At 39.0% G+C, this 20,825-nt stretch overlaps 1 protein-coding gene across 18 annotated transcripts in view; it reads right to left on the bottom strand.

The window, feature by feature from the left end:
- mark3a (MAP/microtubule affinity-regulating kinase 3a) overlaps positions 1 to 20,825 on the bottom strand; it is a 223,778-nt gene that overhangs the window by 12,398 nt on the left and 190,555 nt on the right. For 6 of the 18 annotated variants that reach the window (XR_015080208.1, XM_086003043.1, XM_086003038.1 and 3 more), the window contains 8 exons: positions 17,969 to 18,068; positions 12,721 to 12,833; positions 9,248 to 9,404; positions 8,680 to 8,894; positions 8,107 to 8,210; positions 7,476 to 7,670; positions 5,604 to 5,879; positions 3,601 to 3,627 (listed from right to left, as the gene is read on the bottom strand). Coding sequence is in view for 17 of the 18 variants with exons in the window: in XM_086003043.1 (XP_085859169.1) it covers positions 3,601 to 3,627; positions 5,604 to 5,879; positions 7,476 to 7,670; positions 8,107 to 8,210; positions 8,680 to 8,894; positions 9,248 to 9,404; positions 12,721 to 12,833; positions 17,969 to 18,068 (1,187 nt within the window). In the remaining variant the exon portion in view is untranslated. The remainder of the gene's footprint in view (positions 1 to 3,600; positions 3,628 to 5,603; positions 5,880 to 7,475; positions 7,671 to 8,106; positions 8,211 to 8,679; positions 8,895 to 9,247; positions 9,405 to 12,720; positions 12,834 to 17,968; positions 18,069 to 20,825) is intronic. The other 12 variants (XM_086003046.1, XM_086003042.1, XM_086003040.1 and 9 more) reach the window with 6 other exon arrangements.

Genomic DNA, 20,825 nt, shown 5'->3' with positions numbered 1-20,825 from the left:
TACAGTGTTAATAGTGATTAGGTTGGGGGAAGAATGGATGAAAAAAAGGGTATAAATTCAAAGAATTTTTATGAACGTGTACTCAAAAAAAAAAAATGAAAAAAAGGACAGGGCTAAAAATAAATATGCTTTAGCACAAGAATTGTTTCAAACCTACTGGCAGAATTCTAACCCTTTTAATCATTCAGAAAATCTAAACCTCACATATCACTATTAAAAGCAAAATACAGCCAGAAATCTGCATTTAATTTTCATTGAATTTATTGATCCATTTGCATTAGGAGTCTGCTTCCTGCAGTGGTTCTCAGTGCCAGGTTCCAATCCTACTGCTGAAGAAACTGCCCTGTTAGTTTTTGCAGGGTGGTTTCTATAGCAGCTGGATTGACTTACAACTGTGCATGAAAACATTTGTATGTGTAGAATTGCTTTAAAGTTATTATTTGCAACTATCAGCTTTGCTCAGTGGCAGCACTCGTCTCTGGGTCAAATTGTGGGTTCCAGCCCTATTCCAGGACTTGGAGCACATAATCTAGGGTGACACTTCAGTGCAGTAATGAGAGTGCGGCATTGACATAAGTGCTGTCTTTCAGATGAGACGTTAAACTGAAGACCTTTCTACCTGTGCAAGTAGAGATAGAGATAAAGAATCATGGTGCTATTCATAGAAGAGCAGGTGGGGGAGAGAGGGATTCGACCAACATTTATCCCTCAAACACCACTAAAACAGACTAACTGATCAGATGTCTCGTTTATTGTTTCTGGGACCTTGCTGTGCACAAATTGGCTGCTGTGCTTGCCTACATTAACAATAGTGACTGCACTTCAAAAGTAATTACTTATCAGTGTAGCACTTTGGGATGTCCTGAGCATGTGAAAGGCATTATATAAAATGTTCTTTCCTTCTTATTTCCTTGGTGCTGTAATCTCCCTCAGTGGCTTGTGAAGGGCTGTACAAAATTTCAGTAGCTAAACTACTTTGCTGCCTCTATGGAGGCAAGTGCATTAATATGTCTACACTGCGTGTTTGCTGCTGGCGTTTGGTCAGATGTTGGTGGCAAAAGTACAAATAAATGTGCCACAACTTTGCAAATGGTACATGATTATCAAAGGAAATAGGCCTCTGACAAATTTGATAAAATTTTAAAACATTTGATGAAATACAAGAACACGTGGAATGAGGAGGAGCCATCAGTGCCTGTTTTTTGTTTACAATGTAAAATCCAGACTATCATTGGCTCTCTCCAACCTATGTCATCTCCTAGGAAAAGGTTTTACATGCTTTCTTCCTGTTCCTTCACATCCTCGGCATGAGGTTTCCATGGTCCAGTTGCGCAGGAACCATTGTGTTCTAGAATATTTAGTCATTTTTAGCTATATTTCTTATGACCTTCAATCCATCCCTAACCAGACATTTAGTCACACTCTTTTTTGAAAAAGATATTAATCAATGAAACATGAACAGATTTTGAATTCATGTTGTTCAGTTCCATACCCGAACTCCAAATTAATCTGCCTGCAGCTTTCTGTATCATGTCAGAAGTTAGAGCTCTAAGTTCTAGAATCATCCTTGCCACTCTTTTCTAACCACTTTCCAATATATCAATCTCTTTTTCAAGGTAGGGTGCCAGAATTTCACAAATATTCCAAATGTATCCTCAACAATTATCTATACAAAATCAGAATAACTTGTTTTAATTAAGTTAAATGCCCAAATGCCCTAAAGATGAATCCCACAACTTGATTTGCCTTTTTGATAATAGCTTCATACTGATTGGATATATTCAGTGAATGTTCAATAAATCACATCTAAACTCAATTTCGTTTCTTTCCACCTTTGCTAATGAAAGCCCATGATCACGTTCCTACACTTCACATTTCTTCTTGTACTGTCCACAACTATGTACTTATGCACAATAAAATCCACTCTTTAGCTCATCACATCGGCTATCACCTGATCACATAGCTTGGTGTCAGCAGCAAATTTCTGAAATATTACAGGTGCCAACCTCCTCAATGTCATTTACAAATACTGTGATTTGTTAAACCCAGAACAGACCATAGCAGAATTCCACTAATATATTTTCACACCCGGGATCCAATCCAGAGCCTTTACTGTTCCTCACTACCTTGTACTTTCTATTGTTAATCCAGTTTACAATCCAACTAGCCAATTTACCATTAATTAAATTAACCTTATCCTTCTTATGAATTTTACATTTAGAATGTTATCAAATGCCTTCTGAAAGTCCAAGCAATTTATATCCATTGAAATTACCTTGTGTATCAATTCAGTTAACTCCTCAAAGAATTCCAGTACAATTGTGAAGCATGACCTACTTCACAGTAGAATCTTTTTTAGTGATGTATTACAGCTTTTAGGCAATACATATAATCTTTCTGATCAGCATCATCACAGACTAATGTGCTACATTATATTTAAACCAGTAACCATTACGGCATCCCGAATAAAATGCAGCTCCTTTACAGAGCAGCAATTCAATTGCTTGATGCTCCACGTTCTACTGACAGTAAGTCTGCTGCAATGCAGAAATCGTCCCTATTGCAAAGTCCTTTTTCCACATAAATTAATCCATTAAGTGCAGCCCAGCGAAAGCATATCATCCTTCTGACACAATCAGGACAATGATACCCTGGGGAAAGGCAGCAATACCAAAGCTGTTCTTAAGCAAAAGGATATGCATTAATAACCTTTATAAAAATATGTTTCTTCACCAGATAAAATACAGAAAGTCTGAAGTTACTATAGTAGTGACACAGTTTCCTAAAGCCACGCATATGTTCTAATGTCAGTGCTGAGCTGGGACACTGCAGGTCTTCCAGGTAGCACCTTCTAATTTACTAGAAGCTTATTTAAAATTCCAATCTTGGGGAGAAAAAAAATAAATCGGACATTATAAAAGATTTCATGGAGGCATATGAAGACGGTACATCTTCCCTTATTGCAGAAAGGTATACTCATGAGTTACATGGAATCCTACCCAAACAACTGCCCTTATAGAAGGGAAAAGCTCCTTAATCTGATGTGCAAATCTTTTCCATAAGGTATGGCAAATCATCTCTGTTCTAAAAACCATATTTGGAAGCCAGAATTATGTCATTTGCCACAGAAATCCAAATTTTGCTGCACGACTTGAATCCTAAATCACACACTTCTTGCAGCAGATTTTGGTACTGCAATCACAGAATCTGCTTCCCCAGCCCAGCACTTTTTACAAAACAAATGGTATTTCCAAAGTCTATAGTTGTTTTACAGCATTCATCGTTAAAGAAAACTTTTAACATACACCTCACTCATGCTTGGTGTATTAGTAGAAAAGCAAAATGATTCCATCAAATCTTCAGTTAATCATCATGAATGTAATACAACAGCAGGTGGCTAGCATGCTCAGCTGTAGTTATGTATAGAGCAACTAGATTACAGCGCTCTCCCCATCATCATTAATGGTCTAATAGTATACAATCTCCCAAATAAGCCAGGGATATTTTTTCATATAAGCAGGAAGTCATTGCGTTGTCAAGGCTGTGAAACCAGGTTTCTGGTGATATTGCAGATCAAGCCAATTATATTTTAAATCCTACCTTTTGGAAAACCTGAAAGACATGTTTCTAAATTAAAAAAAACAATGAGAAGCAAAAAATGTAAACAAAACCCAAACATATGTTATACAAAAAATTGCATGTTTGATGCTTAAATCAAACAGCAGGGATGAGAAAAATGGCATGATGAGAGGATAGCAACACGTCAATGCACACAAAGCCTAGCTACAACTGAAATTTAGATTCTAGTCATGTAGAAATGTATGACTGCCCCAACAGACCAGTCAGGGCCAGCTCAATCCTGGTTGTTAAGATGCATTTTTTCAGCCATTTTTCTATAAATAACTCATATTAAGATTGTGGCACATAATCTGACTGGACAATTGTGATAGGTGAAAGATGCAGTGTTGCTAAATTTCAAAAATGCCCACCTTTTTATAGCTACATGAATTAAACACCAACATACATGGAGTAGACCCATTATCATTACTCACAATACATCTGCCAGCAGGTTCTGCAAGATCATGTGCATCAGTCACATATAGCTTTCTGCAATTATTATTTTTATAAATGTCACCTCAAAAAAAAGGCTAAAAATTTCATCATTGAGGTAACTCATTCCAACCAGAAAATAATCCAAAATACCCTCCAGCATACCTTGCATTTTTCACCAAATCATTTTATTGTTTGCATTCATTCTATCCTAAACTACATCCTCAGACATAATAATATCGACTTTTAAGTTTTTCTTTCGTTGGATAGTTAAGAATGTTTCAATGAGATTCATGGGGAACTTCTTTTCCTTTTCAAACATTATAAACTCGTGTCTACTGATAAACAAATAATGGTTTCCTGTCAAGAAAGTCTTATTGTAAAATGGTGGAAGACCAAGATTTAATTAATTGTTAGAAATAGAGCTGCAATCTAGCAAGTAGAAAAAGGTTAATATGAGGTGAAAAAAATAGAAATTCAAAAGCAGCTCATTCTGAATCTATGTCTGGGTATCTATAAGCCTAAATGGTGTTTGAAAACTAAAATGCTTATAAATCACACTATGTAGAGCTTGAAAAATATTTTATCCAATCACCCATTCAAGTTATTATAGTGTTTAATGTCTGCAGAAATTTAATACAATAACTTAATACAATATTACATTACAAGTGACTACACTTCAAAACTACTTCATTGGCTGTAAAGCGCTTTGGGATGTCCGGAGGTCATGAAAGGCGCTATATAAATGCAAGTTTTTTTCTTTAATAATGCTAAAAGTAACGACAAAACTTTCTGCATCACAGGAGCAACTTGGCACAGTGTCAGCTTAGTCCAGTGGTACCACTCCCGCATCTGACTCAAAGTCGTGGGTTAAAGGCCCAGTTGAGGAACTTGAGCACAATATCTCGGCCAACACTTCAGTGCAGTACTGAGGGAGTGTTGCAATGTTGGAGGTGCCCCTCTTTCAGAGGCGATTTTAAACCAAAGCTTGTTCAAGTGGATGTGACAGATCCCATAGTACTACCTAAAAAGCAGGGGAGTTCTCCTGGTATTCTGGCCAACATTTATCCTTTAATCAACACCACCAAAAACAGATTAACTGGTTATCTCTTTTATCTCATTGTTGTTTGTAGGACTTTTGTTTGCTGTGTGCAAATTGGCTGCTACATAAAAACAGTGACTGGACACTTGAAAAATTCACTGACACTCAAGGGCATCCTGAGGATATTATATTGCAAGTTCTTTATTTAATGCTAACATTATTATGCAATAAATGATTCTACAAAAGTGGCAACAACCAAAATATAAACCTAACACTGTTAGACAATGCTGCGTTGACACCAGTAACATTCTTATGTACTGCTGTTTAGCAACAGGCTCAGGTTCAAGTGACTAAAAGTTCAATCTAAATTTGTCAAGATAAAATACTAAAACACTGGAATGGATGCCTGCTAAATACTTTTACAAGCTCTATTAATGTCAACTATATAATATATATATTTATAAAAGTCAACATCTTGTACCTTTACTCAAAATCTTACAATTACACTTACCTTCTTGTGAGTTTTGAGGTCAATTTACTAAAGAGGTTTGTGGAACCCCTACTTCGTGTCTGTGACAGAGGAGTGGCATCATGAGACAGTGTGGGAGATGCAGGTGGTCCATTGTATGTAGCATTTCGTCGCTCTCTGAGCTGGCCACCGTGGAAAGTGCTACGACTTGCAGTTCCTCTGGGGAAACGCATGCGGTCAGGAGTGGTGGCACTGCTGATACTGTGGGTGGAGGTCACAGGAGTCCTCTGACCTGGAGCAGTGCTACAAGAAAATATGCTTTTAAAAAAAAAATAACATAATAATTACATTGAAAATAATGACGTAGTATTTATAACTAGTAAAGCTCCAATACTGTTGCAGAACATATTAGGCATTAAAAATACTCTTAATACACTACTAGTTCTCAGCAAATCCTTTCTAGAGAGGTAAAATGCTGTCACCAGCTGATGCACATCAGAAAAAGTACCTACTCAAACAAGTTAACAACCAAAGCAGTCTACTGCTGAAAAATTGACATGGACAAGATAAAAATACTAGTTGTAACAAAAATGTTAAAAATAACAGCTCGGTGTAAATATCAAATTGGAAAGTCAAACTTACAATTGCACAATGATTGCATAATTAAGCATAAACAGCTTAATTAAGCACTGAAAGCTTTTCTATGTACTGAAAGTAGCATATTTGTGAAACCTATTGGACTGGCAACTTCACTTGCATTCATCCAAATTCCTTTTTAGATAGCCAGAATTATGTATGAAATGAAACTAGAGAATAATTACTTAAGACTAGTTTGTGCGAACCACTCACAACTGAAAATAAATGGATAGTTCCCTTAGATTAAAAGCTAAGAGAGAACCATCACACTCTTATGCACTGTCCATGTGGTATTTAGATTTAGGGGGAAAAATTTGGTTGCTTTGCGCCTCCCGTTAGCGCCGAGAGGGCGCAAAGCAAATAGCACCCGGGTGCGGCGCCGCCAACGCCTCCCGCGAAATTCAGTGGGAGGTTAGCGGCGGCGGTAACCGTTAGTGCCCCGCGGTGCTGCGCTGCCGCCGGTGATGTCATCACCGTGCGCAGCACCCCGGCCTCGATCTTCAGTATTGCCCCGACTTACCGTCAGACGCTATGTCCGACAGGGTCGGGGGGCCTACCTGCAGCCGGGGCGGCACTAATTAAAGGCGAGGTGCCGAGCGGTCATTTCTGTTGCTGGCCGCCTGTCAGCACCTGCCACCGTTGCCGTCCCTGGCCTCCTCAGCAGCTCCCCCGCGGGGTGCCGGTTGCGCTCCGTGAGCCCGGCACTTCTCTTGAGTGCCGGGCTCTTTTGCCGGCACTCTGATCCCTAGTGGCCCAGCTGGGCCCCGGGTCGCGCTGCGCAAGGCCCCTCCACTTTAAGAAGGGGAGGAAGGCCTGCAGTACCGCAGCGGCACGTAACGCCGCGATATTCCCTCGCAGCACCGCAAGAGGGAGGCTTTCCTCTTGGGGCGATACCGATGAATTTCAGCCGCAGAGGCGCTAATTTTTTCGGGGCGCTAAATGTAGCACCCCGGCGAAGTTAGCACCCCAAAGGGGGCGCGACTCAGTTTCAGAACTGCTGATCTGAAACTTTAACAAAGTTAATTCAGTTTCTTTGGCTACTGGTTATGCTGATGAATTAGTTCAAATTATCCATTTAACCTAGAAAAAGTCATGTGTTAACAATATGGTTGCGATCAAATGGGGCAATGATTTTACATAAACTCTTCAGGGCTGCAGCTAAATCTATGCAATTGTTTACAGATTCCAACACATACATAGAAAAATTAAACAAAAATAGAACAGGTAAAACAAAACACATCAGCAGGTAGATTTAATGAATTATCCTCCTTTGCTTACTTAGGCCGGAAGTTATCTGCTTCATTGTCTATTGCAGGCATCATCTTGGTAGCATACCCTGAGCCTGACATGGACATTGACTTCTGATGTCGCAATCGGGTGGAAGTGGAAGATGTAGTAGAAGCGGATGTAGATGCAGGAGCAGATACATATGCAGACGCAGAATTAGTCGCACAAGCAGACATTTCTGTCAGGCTGTGATGAAGTGTGGTTGAGATAGAGGCAGAAGCAGACAGAAGTACAACATGGAGCAAAATGTTGAACAAGTGCAAATTAAAAGAAAGCAAACACCATGCTGTTTAAAGAAGTTAGCTGTGATTTACCTTTTAAATTAAAAAACAACAGTGAAGACAGAAAAAGAAAAGCAGTTTTAAAACTGCAAAGCAGCAGCAAAGTACTCTACAGTTATTTCAGTACTATGTTTAATATAATTTTTAGGCATCAAAGCTATTTTAGCATGTGGAAAGATCTACTGCAAGAGGTATACAGTATAGAGACACATTATACATGAGGTACGTACAATGTTCTATTTTAGCTTCCATCATTCCAACACAGATATGTTTAGATAAATTGTTCTAAAATAAAGTGAATTCTGCACCATTATAAAACATCTTTGACTCTAATTAATTACCTGTTTTCCTTCCCATTCTGTAATACTGAATGCCTATCTACGTTTGTTCTTTCACTGCAAACATATGTATTCCGTCGGGTCATTCCTCCAGAAACCGTGTTATTCTGACAACAGACAAATAAGCATTGATTTCTTCAAAATGATTCAAAGCTGCTTCTCTACTGATTCTGTAATGTAATTTCTCCTTTTATGCTTCTTCTGCTAGGATTGTGTATAATCTGAAATGCAGACCTCTATAGCAGCAACCAACAACATTCAATAATTAGCAATAAGGAGGTGGACTTCTTCCAGCAGATATTGAAGCTTTCCACACAGCACAATTTGAAAAAGAGCAGGGAGTTCCCCCGGTGTCCTAGTCAACATTTATTGCTTAACCAACACTATCTGGTTATTTAACTGATTACAACAGTGACTGCACTCCTAAAGTATTTAATTGGCGGTGAAACATTCAGGGCATCTTGAGGTCATGAAATGCGCTATAATCATAGAAGTTCTTTTTTTCTTCTTTATACAATACTGCAAATCTAGTGATAAATACATTTTAAGTGTAGCGTTGGTATCTAGTATACTTACACTAGTTACAACAGAACTCTTTTTGCGTTCAGGAATCTCTGCTTTGTTAGGGTTGTTAGCATTTCCCAACTTAGGGCTGGAAGGAGTAATTCCTCTTCCTCCTACAGCAGTGGTGCTAGACTTCCTTGACTGAACTTCCTCCTTCAAGTCACTATCTGCAGTGCTAGTTTGACTTCTCTTTGGATAGGATACCACTGGTGGAATAGAGGGTCCAGCTTAAAAAAAAAAAGTTTTTCTGATTAAGTCTTTCACAATCTGTAATTAGTTATATCAATTATCTTGCTCAGAATCTATTAAATTCATCATGTATGTGATGTTGGATGTATATTAATCATCAAGCTTTGGTAATATTCCAGTCTGCAGTTCTTTGGCAATGAAATGAGTACATTTGCTACTATCACATAGCTCTTATGATGATGGAATCTTTAAGTTCAGTTAGGTACTCTGATCTACATATATGCTATATGCTTTCTGCTGTTACAGTTGGGAAGGAATAAAAGCCAATATTTAATTTAAGAATGTGCCAGTTTCCTTAGAAAGTTAATCATGGATGATTCTGAGCACTCACCATGATCACTGTACCGTCGTTGCTTTTGATTGGCTGATATACTTCTTTGGACCTTATGGTGGGAAGGAGATTGTCCAGTACTATTGTTGAGGTCACTGCTTGGCCTGATCTTAGCTAAGGAAAGGTTACTGCTGGAGCTTGAATCACTGACTTCCAACTGAGAGGGTAATTAAACAAGTTTAGTTGAGAAACAATCAAAAAGGCATTTAAAGTATCAATAAGACAAAACTAAGTTTCAATTTTGTTCATTAAATTCACACTGCCACAGATGTACAATCCCCACAATTGTATCCACATAATATTCAAAAATGATGTTGCAGTTAGGATTTATTAAGCCCCATTTATTCTTTTTTTTAAAGTTTGCATGCCTATTTTTACATGACGGCAAGGATGACCATCATGGTGTGAGGAACATCATCTGGAAATAAAAATGTCTTCAATGAGGGCTGCCAAATCCAAACATTCATCATCACACCAGATCTCCAAATATCCCTTTTTTAAAAATCAAACTCTAATAACATGCACAGCAGCAATTCCAGTATTAAATACTTTCAATTCGACTTCTATTGAGCTTATCCACTGGACAAATTAAGGTCCTTTAATTTGCTCGTATAAAATTATGTTGGATTTCCTAAAACCCCCGTTACACCAGCAGCTTAAATTTGGTAGACAAACTGAATTCAATCTCTACAGTATTTGCGTTTACCTGTGCTCAATCCAGAATATGTTGCAAATAGTTTCTGATTACTGTCGACATGGGAGCTAAAGTGTGAAAGTGGTGCCAGAGATAAGCAGTGACTTGAAATAGAGTATTTACATCAGCAAGTGCTGGAACCATTTATTTCAAAACTGGTTTTGAGCTAGCATCAGAAAATGGAACATTTCTATTACAACCATTCTATTCAGAGTGCTTAGAGGTCATTGATTAAAGATAACAGTTTGGAACAAATATGAATACAGAAAATCATGTAAAAGGGCATGACAAAAAAGAGATTATTAGATCATTTAATATCATGCAGATGTTACAGTACAATTCCTTTAAATTGGAATGCTCAGTTTACAGAAATAATTAAAATCTGAAAAAATGTTGTCCTTGTTTAAATACATAAAAAATCATCTTGGGAAGTTTTGCTATACTTAAATATGAAAGTAAACAGGTTACTAGACCTAGTATTTAAAAATCTCTAAATTAAATCAATGCACCTCTGTGATCCACTTTGATGGATGTCCTAGATAGACTAAAAGGGTTCAAAGCAAATAATTCCCCTGAAATAGGTGGTATTGAATCCATAGTGTTGAGGCAGATAAGGGAAGAGATTTGTAGGACATTGACCATTATGAGGGTGTCACTGGACACTGGGGAGGTACCAGTAGTTTGGAAACATGCCAACATGGTTCCCACATTCAAAAAAGGTGACAAAACAGCTACAGGCAACTACAGACCCATTAATCTTGCTTCAATTCAGCATAAAATAATGGAATTATCAGGAGCAAACTTGAGAATTATCTGTACAACAATAATCCTGGTAAATAGTAGTCAACATGGATTCAGCAAAGGAAGATCCTGCCTTACCAATCTCCTCTACTTCTTTGAGGAAGTGACAACCCAAGTGGACTGTGGGAAGCCCTAGACTTGTGGTGTACATCGACTTCCAAAAAGCATTTGACAAAGTTCCACACAAAAGACTATTAGTTAAACTCAAAGGTGTAGGGAATCTGGATAAACCCTAAAAACAGATAAGAAATTGGCTGACCAGTAGGAAAAACTAGTGCTTGTTAGAGGAATTATGTCAGGGTTAGGGGAGGAGAGAAGTACTGAGTGGGGTGCCCTAGGGCTCGGTGCTGTCATCACTTATGTTTTAATTTACATAAATGACATAAATGACTTGGATTCAGAAATTCAATGTAAAGTGGTCAAATTTACAGATGATATCAAACTAGGAAGAGCTGTGAATTCAGAGGAGATAGTTCAGAATAAGTTGGATAAAATATGTAAATAACATGAACACTGGCAGACAAGTGTAAAGTACTGAACATAAAAAGAATAAACAACGCATGTACTCTATGAATGGTGTACACGGAATCAATCAGAGCAGCCATCAACAATGCCAATGGGATATTGAGCAATATTGCCAGACAGGAGAATACAAGTCAGAGGTAGCTGTGACCAAACTGCATATGTACTGGTCAGACTACACCTTGAGTACTGCACCAGTTCTAGTCGCCAAGGTACAAGGGGGATATCCAAGTGCTAGAGACAGCACAGAGGAGAGCCATGAGGCTGATCCCTAGTGGCAAAGGGTTGAATTATGAGGAGAGATTTGGGCATTACAGCCCGGAAAGGAGGCATCTGAGAGGTGGTCTTAGAGTTATGGGAATGGAAAAGGTTAAACCAGAATATTAGTAGGACAAGGGGACACGGTTTAAGCTAATGAAAGGTATATTTAGGACAACAACTTGCATTTATATAGCGCCTTTAACGTAGCAAGACACCCCAAGGTGATAACAAGACCATAACAAGGACTGATGTCTCGAAATTCTTTTTCACACAAAGAGTGCTCAAAATATGGAATAGACTTCCAGGAAATGTAGTTAAGGGGAAAACCATGTAATCCTTTAAGAAACATTTGGCGCTGTAATGGGCATGTCTTGAATCTGCCTGGATGAATGAATTAGGATGGGCCAAATGGCCTTCCTCATCCATAATTATTTTATTTTGCACCATAGTCTACAACTTGATTTCTTCAATGGAATTAAACTATCCTAACTCCTCTTTAGAAAATTGATCTAATAGAGGGAAACTGGACCGTCGGAGTGGGGTTAGCCTGCCTGTGTGGCACATCATATCTCTTAGTGGCTGAGCCACCTGCCTGCTTTCCAGGCAGCAAAAGTGTGATTCTAGATAGCTCAGAATATGGGGGGAAATTTACATTGTAAAGTCATGTAAATAGAAAAAGTTGTGCAATCAATATTATTTTGGCCATTATTAGTTTAAAGGTGTCGGCTTTGGCTCAGTGAGTAGCACTCTTGCATCTGAGTCAGAAGGTCGTGGGTTCAAGTGCCACTCCAGAGGTTTGAGCACATAATCTAGACTGATACTTCAGTGCAGTATTGAGGAAGTGCTGCATTGCTGTAGTTACCATCTTTCAGATGAGACATTAAACCAAATTGGCGCTCTCGGGCGGACTTAAAAGATCCCATGGCACTATTTGAAAAGGAGCAGGGAAGTTCTCCTGGTGTCCTAGCCAATATTTAACCCTCAACAAACATCACCAAAAATAGATTATCTGGCAATTTATCTCATTGCTGTTTGTGGGACATTGCTATGCGCATATTGGCTACTGCTTTTCCCTACATTCCAATAGTAGCTACACTTCGAAAATACTACATTGGCCATGAAGTGCTTTGGGAAGTATTGAGGTTGTGAAAGGTGCTATATAAATGCAAGCTCGTTTTTCTTTCTTAATGCTTACCTCATTGGACTTTCGACCCAACAGCAAATATGTTGCTGTTATATCATCATATTTCATTTTTGCAAGGGATTCTTGGATTTCCTCACGACTATAACCCATTCCAACCATTATATCTGTAAAATAGAGATCAGATAATTTTCAAGAAGACTAGCTCCAACACTAAACAAACTGCTATCTGATCAGGTGCATTATCTCCCAACATACTCCTTCGCATCTAATTTTGTCCTCACACCACATGTTCCCTTTGGAAGGTTGCTAGTAGTCTCCTAAAACCACAAATATCAGACTATTTGCACTTTCCTTTCCTTCCTAAACCCACTTTTAGCTTCCACACAAGATCTAGACATTACTTCAAGGTAACTGTGTGATATTGTGGTTCAGCATGTTGCCCTTCCAACATTAGGACCAAGGTTTGAGGCAAGCCCACTGTAAAAGCATAAAAATGTCTTCTATCAGCTGGTTGTAAGGGTCAAACACATAGCTATTCAATTCAGCACAAATTAGCAGCTTCACTGATTGTGATCAAAAGGGTAGTTGCTATTAGAAGTAGAAAATTCACACTTGTATAAGTAAAATTATCTCAGAGGTTGAGTTTAAGGTATATTTTGTGAGGGAAAAAAACTGCGGGAGCCTTAATTTATATCTAACCCGTGCTACACCTGACTTAGGAGTGCTTAATGGTAACATTGGGATAGATGGCTCGTGTAGAGAAAAATATAAGAGCATATTTGATGGGATGAGTGGTCTGTTTCTGTGCTGTAACTTTATATGATTCTATGAAAACTAGAAGTCTTCTGTTTCTTAGCATTGATATCCCTCGCTTTGATTAGTACAAAAATAAAAAATGAGAATGCATCTGCTAGTTATAGCTTAACCTAAAACTCTGAAATATAAGAAAGGTGATCGGTAGAATGAATATTCAATTTTCTTTAAATGTAAACAAGCTAAGAACAGGTAGGTTAGATATACATTGAAACTGCAGTACTGAATTTCTATTTCTTATATTATATCTAGATGACAAAAACATTTCATAAATGTATTTAAGTAGCTCTCGGTTAGGTTAGGTTGATTTAGAAGAACTGTAAAATATACAAGTATACTAACAATTACAAACTCATACAATATTTCAGTTATAAAATCTGAGAAATGGATTGGAACATACCATGGTACTACTATTATAGTAATAAACTTTGTATAGTGGTGGTTAAAAGGAATAAATTAGGTTGCCATTTCAAAATTCAAAGGTATTGCACTTATTAATGCTGCTTAGTTTGCAAAGTCCCACTTTACATTTTGTTGTGTTTAATTATTTTTAAAAGATGATGTAAAGTACACAATAGAAAGGTTATGTACTGCTATTTATCCTGTCTTGCCTAAATTACTGCCTTTCAGATGATGCAACCATTTTGACAAGAACAAACTGTAGTATCCATTACAACAAAAGCAAGATACTGCGGATGCTGGAAATCTGAAATAAAAACTGAAAATGCTGGAAATGCTCAGCAGGTCAGGCAGCATCTGGAGAGAGAAACAGTTTCAGGTCAATGACCTTTTGTCAGAACTGGGAGAAGCTAGAGATTTAACAGTTAACAGCAAATAGAGTCAGAGTAGGGAAAAATGGTAAAAAGACAAAATTAAAGGCTCTTTAGCTGAATGCACACAGCATTTGTAACAAGATAGATGAGTTGACGGCACAAATAGAAATAAATGGGTATGATCTAATAGCCATTACAGAGACGTGGTTGCAAGGTGACCAAGGCTGGGAACTGAATATTCAGGGGAATTTGACATTTCGGAAGGATAGGCAGAAACGTAAAGGAGGTGGGGTAGCCCTGTTAATAAAGGATGAAGTCAGTGCAGTAGTGAGAAATGATATTGGCTCAGAAGATCAAGATGTAGAATCATTTTGGGTGGAGATAAGAAATAGTTATTCAAAGAAGTCACTGGTGGGAGTAGTCTATAAGCCCCGTAACAGTAGCTACACTGTAGAACAGAGTATAAATCAAGAAATAATGGGGGCTTGTAAGAAAGGTACTACAATAATCATGGGCGATCTTAATCTTCATATATATTGGACAAATCAAATTGGCAAGGGTAGCCTTGAAGACAAGTTCATAGAGTATATTCGGATTTTCTTCGAATAATACGTTGTGGAACCAATCAGGGAGCAGGCTATTTTAGATCTGGTAATGTGTAATGAGACAGGATTAATTAATGATCTCATAGTAAAGGATCCTCTAGGGAAGAGTGATCATAGCATGATAGAATTTCAAATTCAGTTTGAGGGTGAGAAACTTGGGTCTGAAACTAGTGTCCTGAACAAAGGCAATTACAAAGATATGAAGACAGAGTTGGCTAAAGTGGACTGGGAAAATAGATTAAAGGGTAAGACGGTAGATAAGCAGTGGCAGACATTTAAGGAGATATTTCATAACTCTCAGCAAAGGTTTATTCCTATGAGAAAGAAAGACTCTACGAGAAGGATGAGCCATCCGTGGCTAACTAAGGAAGTTAAGGATGGTATCAAATTGAAAGAAAAGGCATACAATGTTGCGAAGATTAGTGGTAGGCCAGCGGATTGGGAAATTTTTAGAAACCAGCAAAGGATGGCTAAAAAGAGGGAGAAGATAGATTATGAGAATAAACTAGCAAAAAATATAAAAACAGACAGTAAGAGCTTCTACAGGTATATAAAAAGGAAGAAAGTAGCTAAAGTAAATGTTGGTCCCTTAGAGGATGAGACTGGGGAATTAATAATGGGGAACGGAAATGGCAGAGACTTTGAACAAATATTTTGTACTTCACGGTAGAAGACACTAAAAGCATCCCAATAATAATTATTGATAATCAAGGGGATATAGGGAGGGAGGAACTTAAAACAATCACTATCACTAGAGAAAAGTACTAGACAAACTAATGGGACTAAAGGCTGACAAGTCCCCTGGACCTGATGGCCTGCATCCTAGGGTCTTAAAAGAAGTGGCTGCAGAGATAGTGGATGTGTTGGTTGTAATTTACCAAAATTCCCTGTATTCTGGAGAGGTCCCAGCAGATTGGAAAACCACAAATGTAACGCCCCTATTCAAGAAAGGAGGGGGACGGAAACTATAGGCCAGTTCGCCTAACATCTGTCATTGGGAAAATGCTGGAATCCATTAATAAGGAAGTAATAGCAGGACATTTAGAAAATCATAATACAATCAAGCAGAGTCAACATAGTTTTATGAAAGGGAAAATCATGTTTGACAAATTTGCTAAAGTTCTTTGAGGATGTAACGAGCAGGGTGGATAAAGGGGAACCAGTAAATGTAGTGTATTTGGATTTCTAGAAGGCATTCGATAAGGTGCCACATAAAAGGATACTGCACAATATAAGCTCATGGGGTTGAGGGTAATATATCAGCATGGATAGAGGATTGGCAAACTAACAGAAAACAGAGTCGGGATAGATGGGTCATTTTCAGGTTGGCAAACTGTAACTAGTGGGGTGCCACAGGGATCAGTGCTGGGGCCTCAACTATTTACAATCTATATTAATGATTTGGATTAAGGGACCGAGTGTACAGTAGCCAGATTTGCTGATGATACAAAGATAGGTGAGAAAGCAAGTTGTGAGGAAGACACAAAGAGTCTGCAAAGGGTTATAGATAGGTTAAGTGAATGGACAAAAATTTGGTAGATGGAGCATAATGTGGGAAAATGTGAGGTTATGCACTTTGGTAGGAAGAATCAAAAAGCAAATTATTATTTAAATGGAAAGAGACTACAAAATGCTGCAGTACAGAAGGATCTGGGTTCCTTGTACATAAAACACAAAAAGTTAGCATGCAGGTACAGCAAGTAATTAGGAAGGCAAATGGAATGTTGGCTCTTATTGCATGAGGGATGGAGTATAAAAGTAGGGAAATCTCGCTACAACTGTACAGGGCGCTGGTGAGACCACATCTGGAGTAAGTACTGCGTGCAATTTTGGTCTCCTTATTTTAGGAGGGATATACTTGCATTGGAGGCAGTTCAGAGAATGTTCACTAGGTTGATTCCTGAGATGAAGGGGTTGTCTTATGAAGAAAGGTTGAGCAGGTTGGGCTTATACTTATTGGAGTTTAGAAGAATGAGAGGTGATCTTATTGAAACATGAGATTTTGAGGGGGCTTGACAGGGTAGATGCAGGGAGGATGTTTCCCCTCGTGGGGGAATCTAGAACTAGGGGGCAGTTTCAGAATAAGGGGTTGCCAAGTTAAAACAGAGATGAGGAGGAATTTTTTCTCTCAGAGGGTCGTGAATCTTTGGACTTCTCTACCCCAGAGAGCTGTGGAGGCAGAGTCATTGAATATATTCAAGGTGGAGATAAGACAGATATCTGAGCTACAGGGGAGTCGAGGGTTATGGGGAGCGGGCGGGAAAGTGGAGTTGAGGCAAAGATCAGATCAGCCATGATCTTATTGAATGGCAGAATAGGCTCGAGGGGCCAAATGGTCTACTCCTGCTCCTATTTCTTATGTTCTTATGTAGTTTATAAGCAAGCACAGAGGCAGGGAAAGGGGGAGGGTAGGAAAGAACAAAAGGGAAGGTCTGTGATAGGGTGGGCAGCAGGTGTGATTTAAATGACAAAAGGAATGACAGGGCAAGGCAAAAGGGGATGGTAATGGGACAAGTAAAGAAACAAAAGATGAGTCTCGAGGAGCTGTAAATGGCAACAACAGAACCATTACCAGCACCCACTGCCTGTAAAAATGGGAACAATGGTTATCTGAAGTTATTGAAATCAATGTTGAGTCTGGAAGATTGTAAAGTGCCTAATCGAAAGATAAGGTGCTGTTCCTCGAGCTTCATTGGAACAGTGAAGGAGGCTGAGGAGAGAGAGGTCAGTCAGAGTGGGAGTGAGACAGAGAATTCAAATGGCAAGCGACCGGAAGCTCACGGTCACGCTCACGGACTGAACGGAGGTGTTCAGCAAAGCCAGGTGAAACAGTGATTTACCTGTACTTTTTTCAATTTAGTACAGTATACTGTATTCACTGCTCACAATGTGGTCTCCTCTACATTGGGGAGACCAAACACAGTTTGGGGGATCGCTATGCTGAAATCCTCCGGTCTAAATGGGGGCCTTTTTGATACCACTTGTTATACTATATATACTAACTGGCAATTACAGTTTAATGAACTTTGAAACTGCAACCTGGAATATTCCTTCAGTACCACAATAAGGCAAATAACAAATTCAGCACAGTGGCTGATTCACACTTACCTATTCTCTTGGCATCTGAGATATCCAAATCTGGCTCCATAAAAGGTCTAAGCTCATCATCATCATGACCTGCATTAATCCATCGGTCCTTCATGATTTGCTATCATGAAAAGAATACAGATTAAACTTCAATATAACAAGATAAAGAAGTACAGATTGAAAGAGATCTCAGTTGTGCATCTGTGTGAAGGAACATGGAACTAAAGTTGATCCATGGTTGCTGTTGCTCAGCTGAAATGCACAGCGTAACTGATAGTTGCTTTCCAATCATTTCTCCTCAGTGCTTGTGAAGGTAATAATTCATGTTAATTTCTAGTTCCATATGCACCAGCAGTGGTATATTAGCAAAAGAGACGTTCATTGTGTGTGAGCCTAGATGGCTCCTGGATCACGGAGGTGAGTGGCATCACAATCTGGCATAAATCTGTCCTCATCTGAAATCCACATGAGCACGCTTTCCAAAAGGGGTTACTGGACATTCATCAGGAACATGGACCCTGATCTTTCCTCCAAGCCGTTTAAATGCATTGTGGTACTCCCACTGTCCCCATGCCAAGATCAGCTACGGATCATCCTAGAAAAATTGCTCAGTATGTTTATCTGCATAATCATCAGGGAGCTTCTCAAACAAAAGGAAGTTCTTGTACCAACAGCTATAGGCAAGCGGCTTCATCAGTAGTCTGCCATATTTGCAGGTATGATGCTGGTCTCAGTTGTGTTAGATTGGAACAAGCCACAATTTTACAAACACACAACCTATTGCACAGAAACAGGCCATTTGGCCCAACTGGTCTATGCCAGTGTTTATACTCCACATGAGCCTCCTTTAACTCTAATGACCTCTTCCCAGCCTGTTCCCATATCCTTCTGTCTCTCATGTATGCATCAAGCCGCTTCTTAATTGTGTCACTGCTACCTGCTTCAACCACTCCATGTGGCAGCGAGTTCCACATTCTCACCACTCTGTAATTCCACTTAAACTCTGTATTTGATCTGTTAGTGGCTATCGTACACTTATGCCCCCTTGACTCAGCCACAAGTGTACACAATTTCAACACATCCACCCTATCTACATAATTTAAAAAATGCCTCTATTAGGTCTCTCCTTAGTCTTCTCTTTTTCAAATAAAAGTGACAGGTTATTTTAAACATTGATTCTGCAGTTTATAAATATATGTTGGGGGGGGGGGGAAAGAGAACAATTCCAAATTGTAGAAATTAAGTTATCAGACAGCAATGGAGATTAAGGGATTAATACACAAGGTTTTTCCTTTCAGTATCACATGCATAGGGTTAGACAATACAGGATCTGAAATAAAATTGTGTTACAAAATTTCTTGGCATATTAAAGAAGTTTTTTTTTTAGGCACGGCATACAATTAGCTGCCTTGTATGACAAGGCCAACTAAGTGCCTTTTTAAATAGAAAGAAAATGTTAGTCTTCAGTGGAAAGTATTGATCAGAAATACTGTAAGACTGAAGATCTTTGCTTCATCAGCAAAAGTGTTCATCGTTTCAATTTTAGCTGATTGGATTTTTGGCAGGATTGCTGTTTTCAGCTTTAATGAATCGGGTGCTAGAGACGTATTTTTAATTATTTATGCTTGGTCAACACATTCCCATCCATTAGGTTGTTACGAAATGTATTATCTATAACAATTCATCTTCCCTCAGCTATCCAACCTAAAAAAAAAGCAGCTCACTGTGTTAGACATAGAAATAGTGGGCCAGCTTTTCCGACCCCCACGGGTGCGTACGCGCCTGTAGGGGCCGCGCAAGTGCCAGTTTCAGGCATGCGAAGCGCATGCGTTGAAACCAGGCACTTGCGATCTGTCAAGAATTCTCTTAACAGATCATCCGCATGCCCAAGAAAAGTGCCTCTGCGGGTGGAGAGTTGCGTTTTTTGCACAACTTCCGCCTCTGAATTACTGTCAAATTCTTACGTCTAGTAAAAGCAGGCGTAAGGTCTGCTTTTACCAGTTTAAGAGTTTTAAAAATAGAAAAATGAAATTTGATAACTCATTTATGAATCAAAAATACTCTTCAAAAGGGTAAGTTTATTTTTAGCCCCATAAAAACATTTCATTTTTTTCTCAAAAAATGTAATTTGTTTAAAATGTTTAATTAAATGGCATTTTTATTAATTTTAACTATGTAATGTTTTTTAAAAAATTATTTAGTGTGTTGGTGTATTTTTTAGGTGATCCCCATTCATACATTTGACAGTTCTGTACATACAGAACTGTCAAGAGTATGAATGGGGAGTTCCCTTCTTCCATTGGTTGGGCCGGCCCACGTGATCCCAGGAGCACCTACGAACCGCTTGCGCCCCTGGAGACAGCCAGGAGCGCAAACCGTCATTCTTCCCGGGCCACCAGGTAAACTCGTGGACATTTTGCAGGTTGGAGGAGTCTGCCCGCGGAAAGCCTCCGATCGCAAATGTTGGCCCAATGCTGAAGTATTTCAAGCACTGACTCCTTGCTTGGGTATGGTTCCACAGGCACTGGTCACCACCAGTACCATGTCCGAATGACCAATTTCTGTGAGTGAGCTTTGACATTGCTTGTTGGGAGTCTATTTGGCTAGAGGTGCATCATAGCCAAGACTAATCCTGTCTCATCCAACGTCCACACAGGTACATTTGCAGTGGGGAGGGGGGGGGGGGGGGGGAGGGCAGGTTGCTGTATAGTGATTAGAAGCAGAAATCTTGGCTTAGCAAAAGGGCATTCTTTGTATGTGAGCCTAGATGGTGAGTGTCAGCAGGTTACTGGATCCTAATACTGAAGCCACTTTTCGCCACACTAGATAAACTCTCCAAGTCATTATGGACTTGAACCAAAGTATTTAAGATACAATG

Source organism: Somniosus microcephalus, chromosome 12 (genome assembly GCF_052327205.1).
Source record: "Somniosus microcephalus isolate GS21.2 chromosome 12, FLI_Smic_1.0, whole genome shotgun sequence".
Classification (NCBI taxonomy): Eukaryota; Metazoa; Chordata; class Chondrichthyes; order Squaliformes; family Somniosidae; genus Somniosus; species Somniosus microcephalus.
This window is presented reverse-complemented; position numbering and strand designations above follow the sequence as displayed.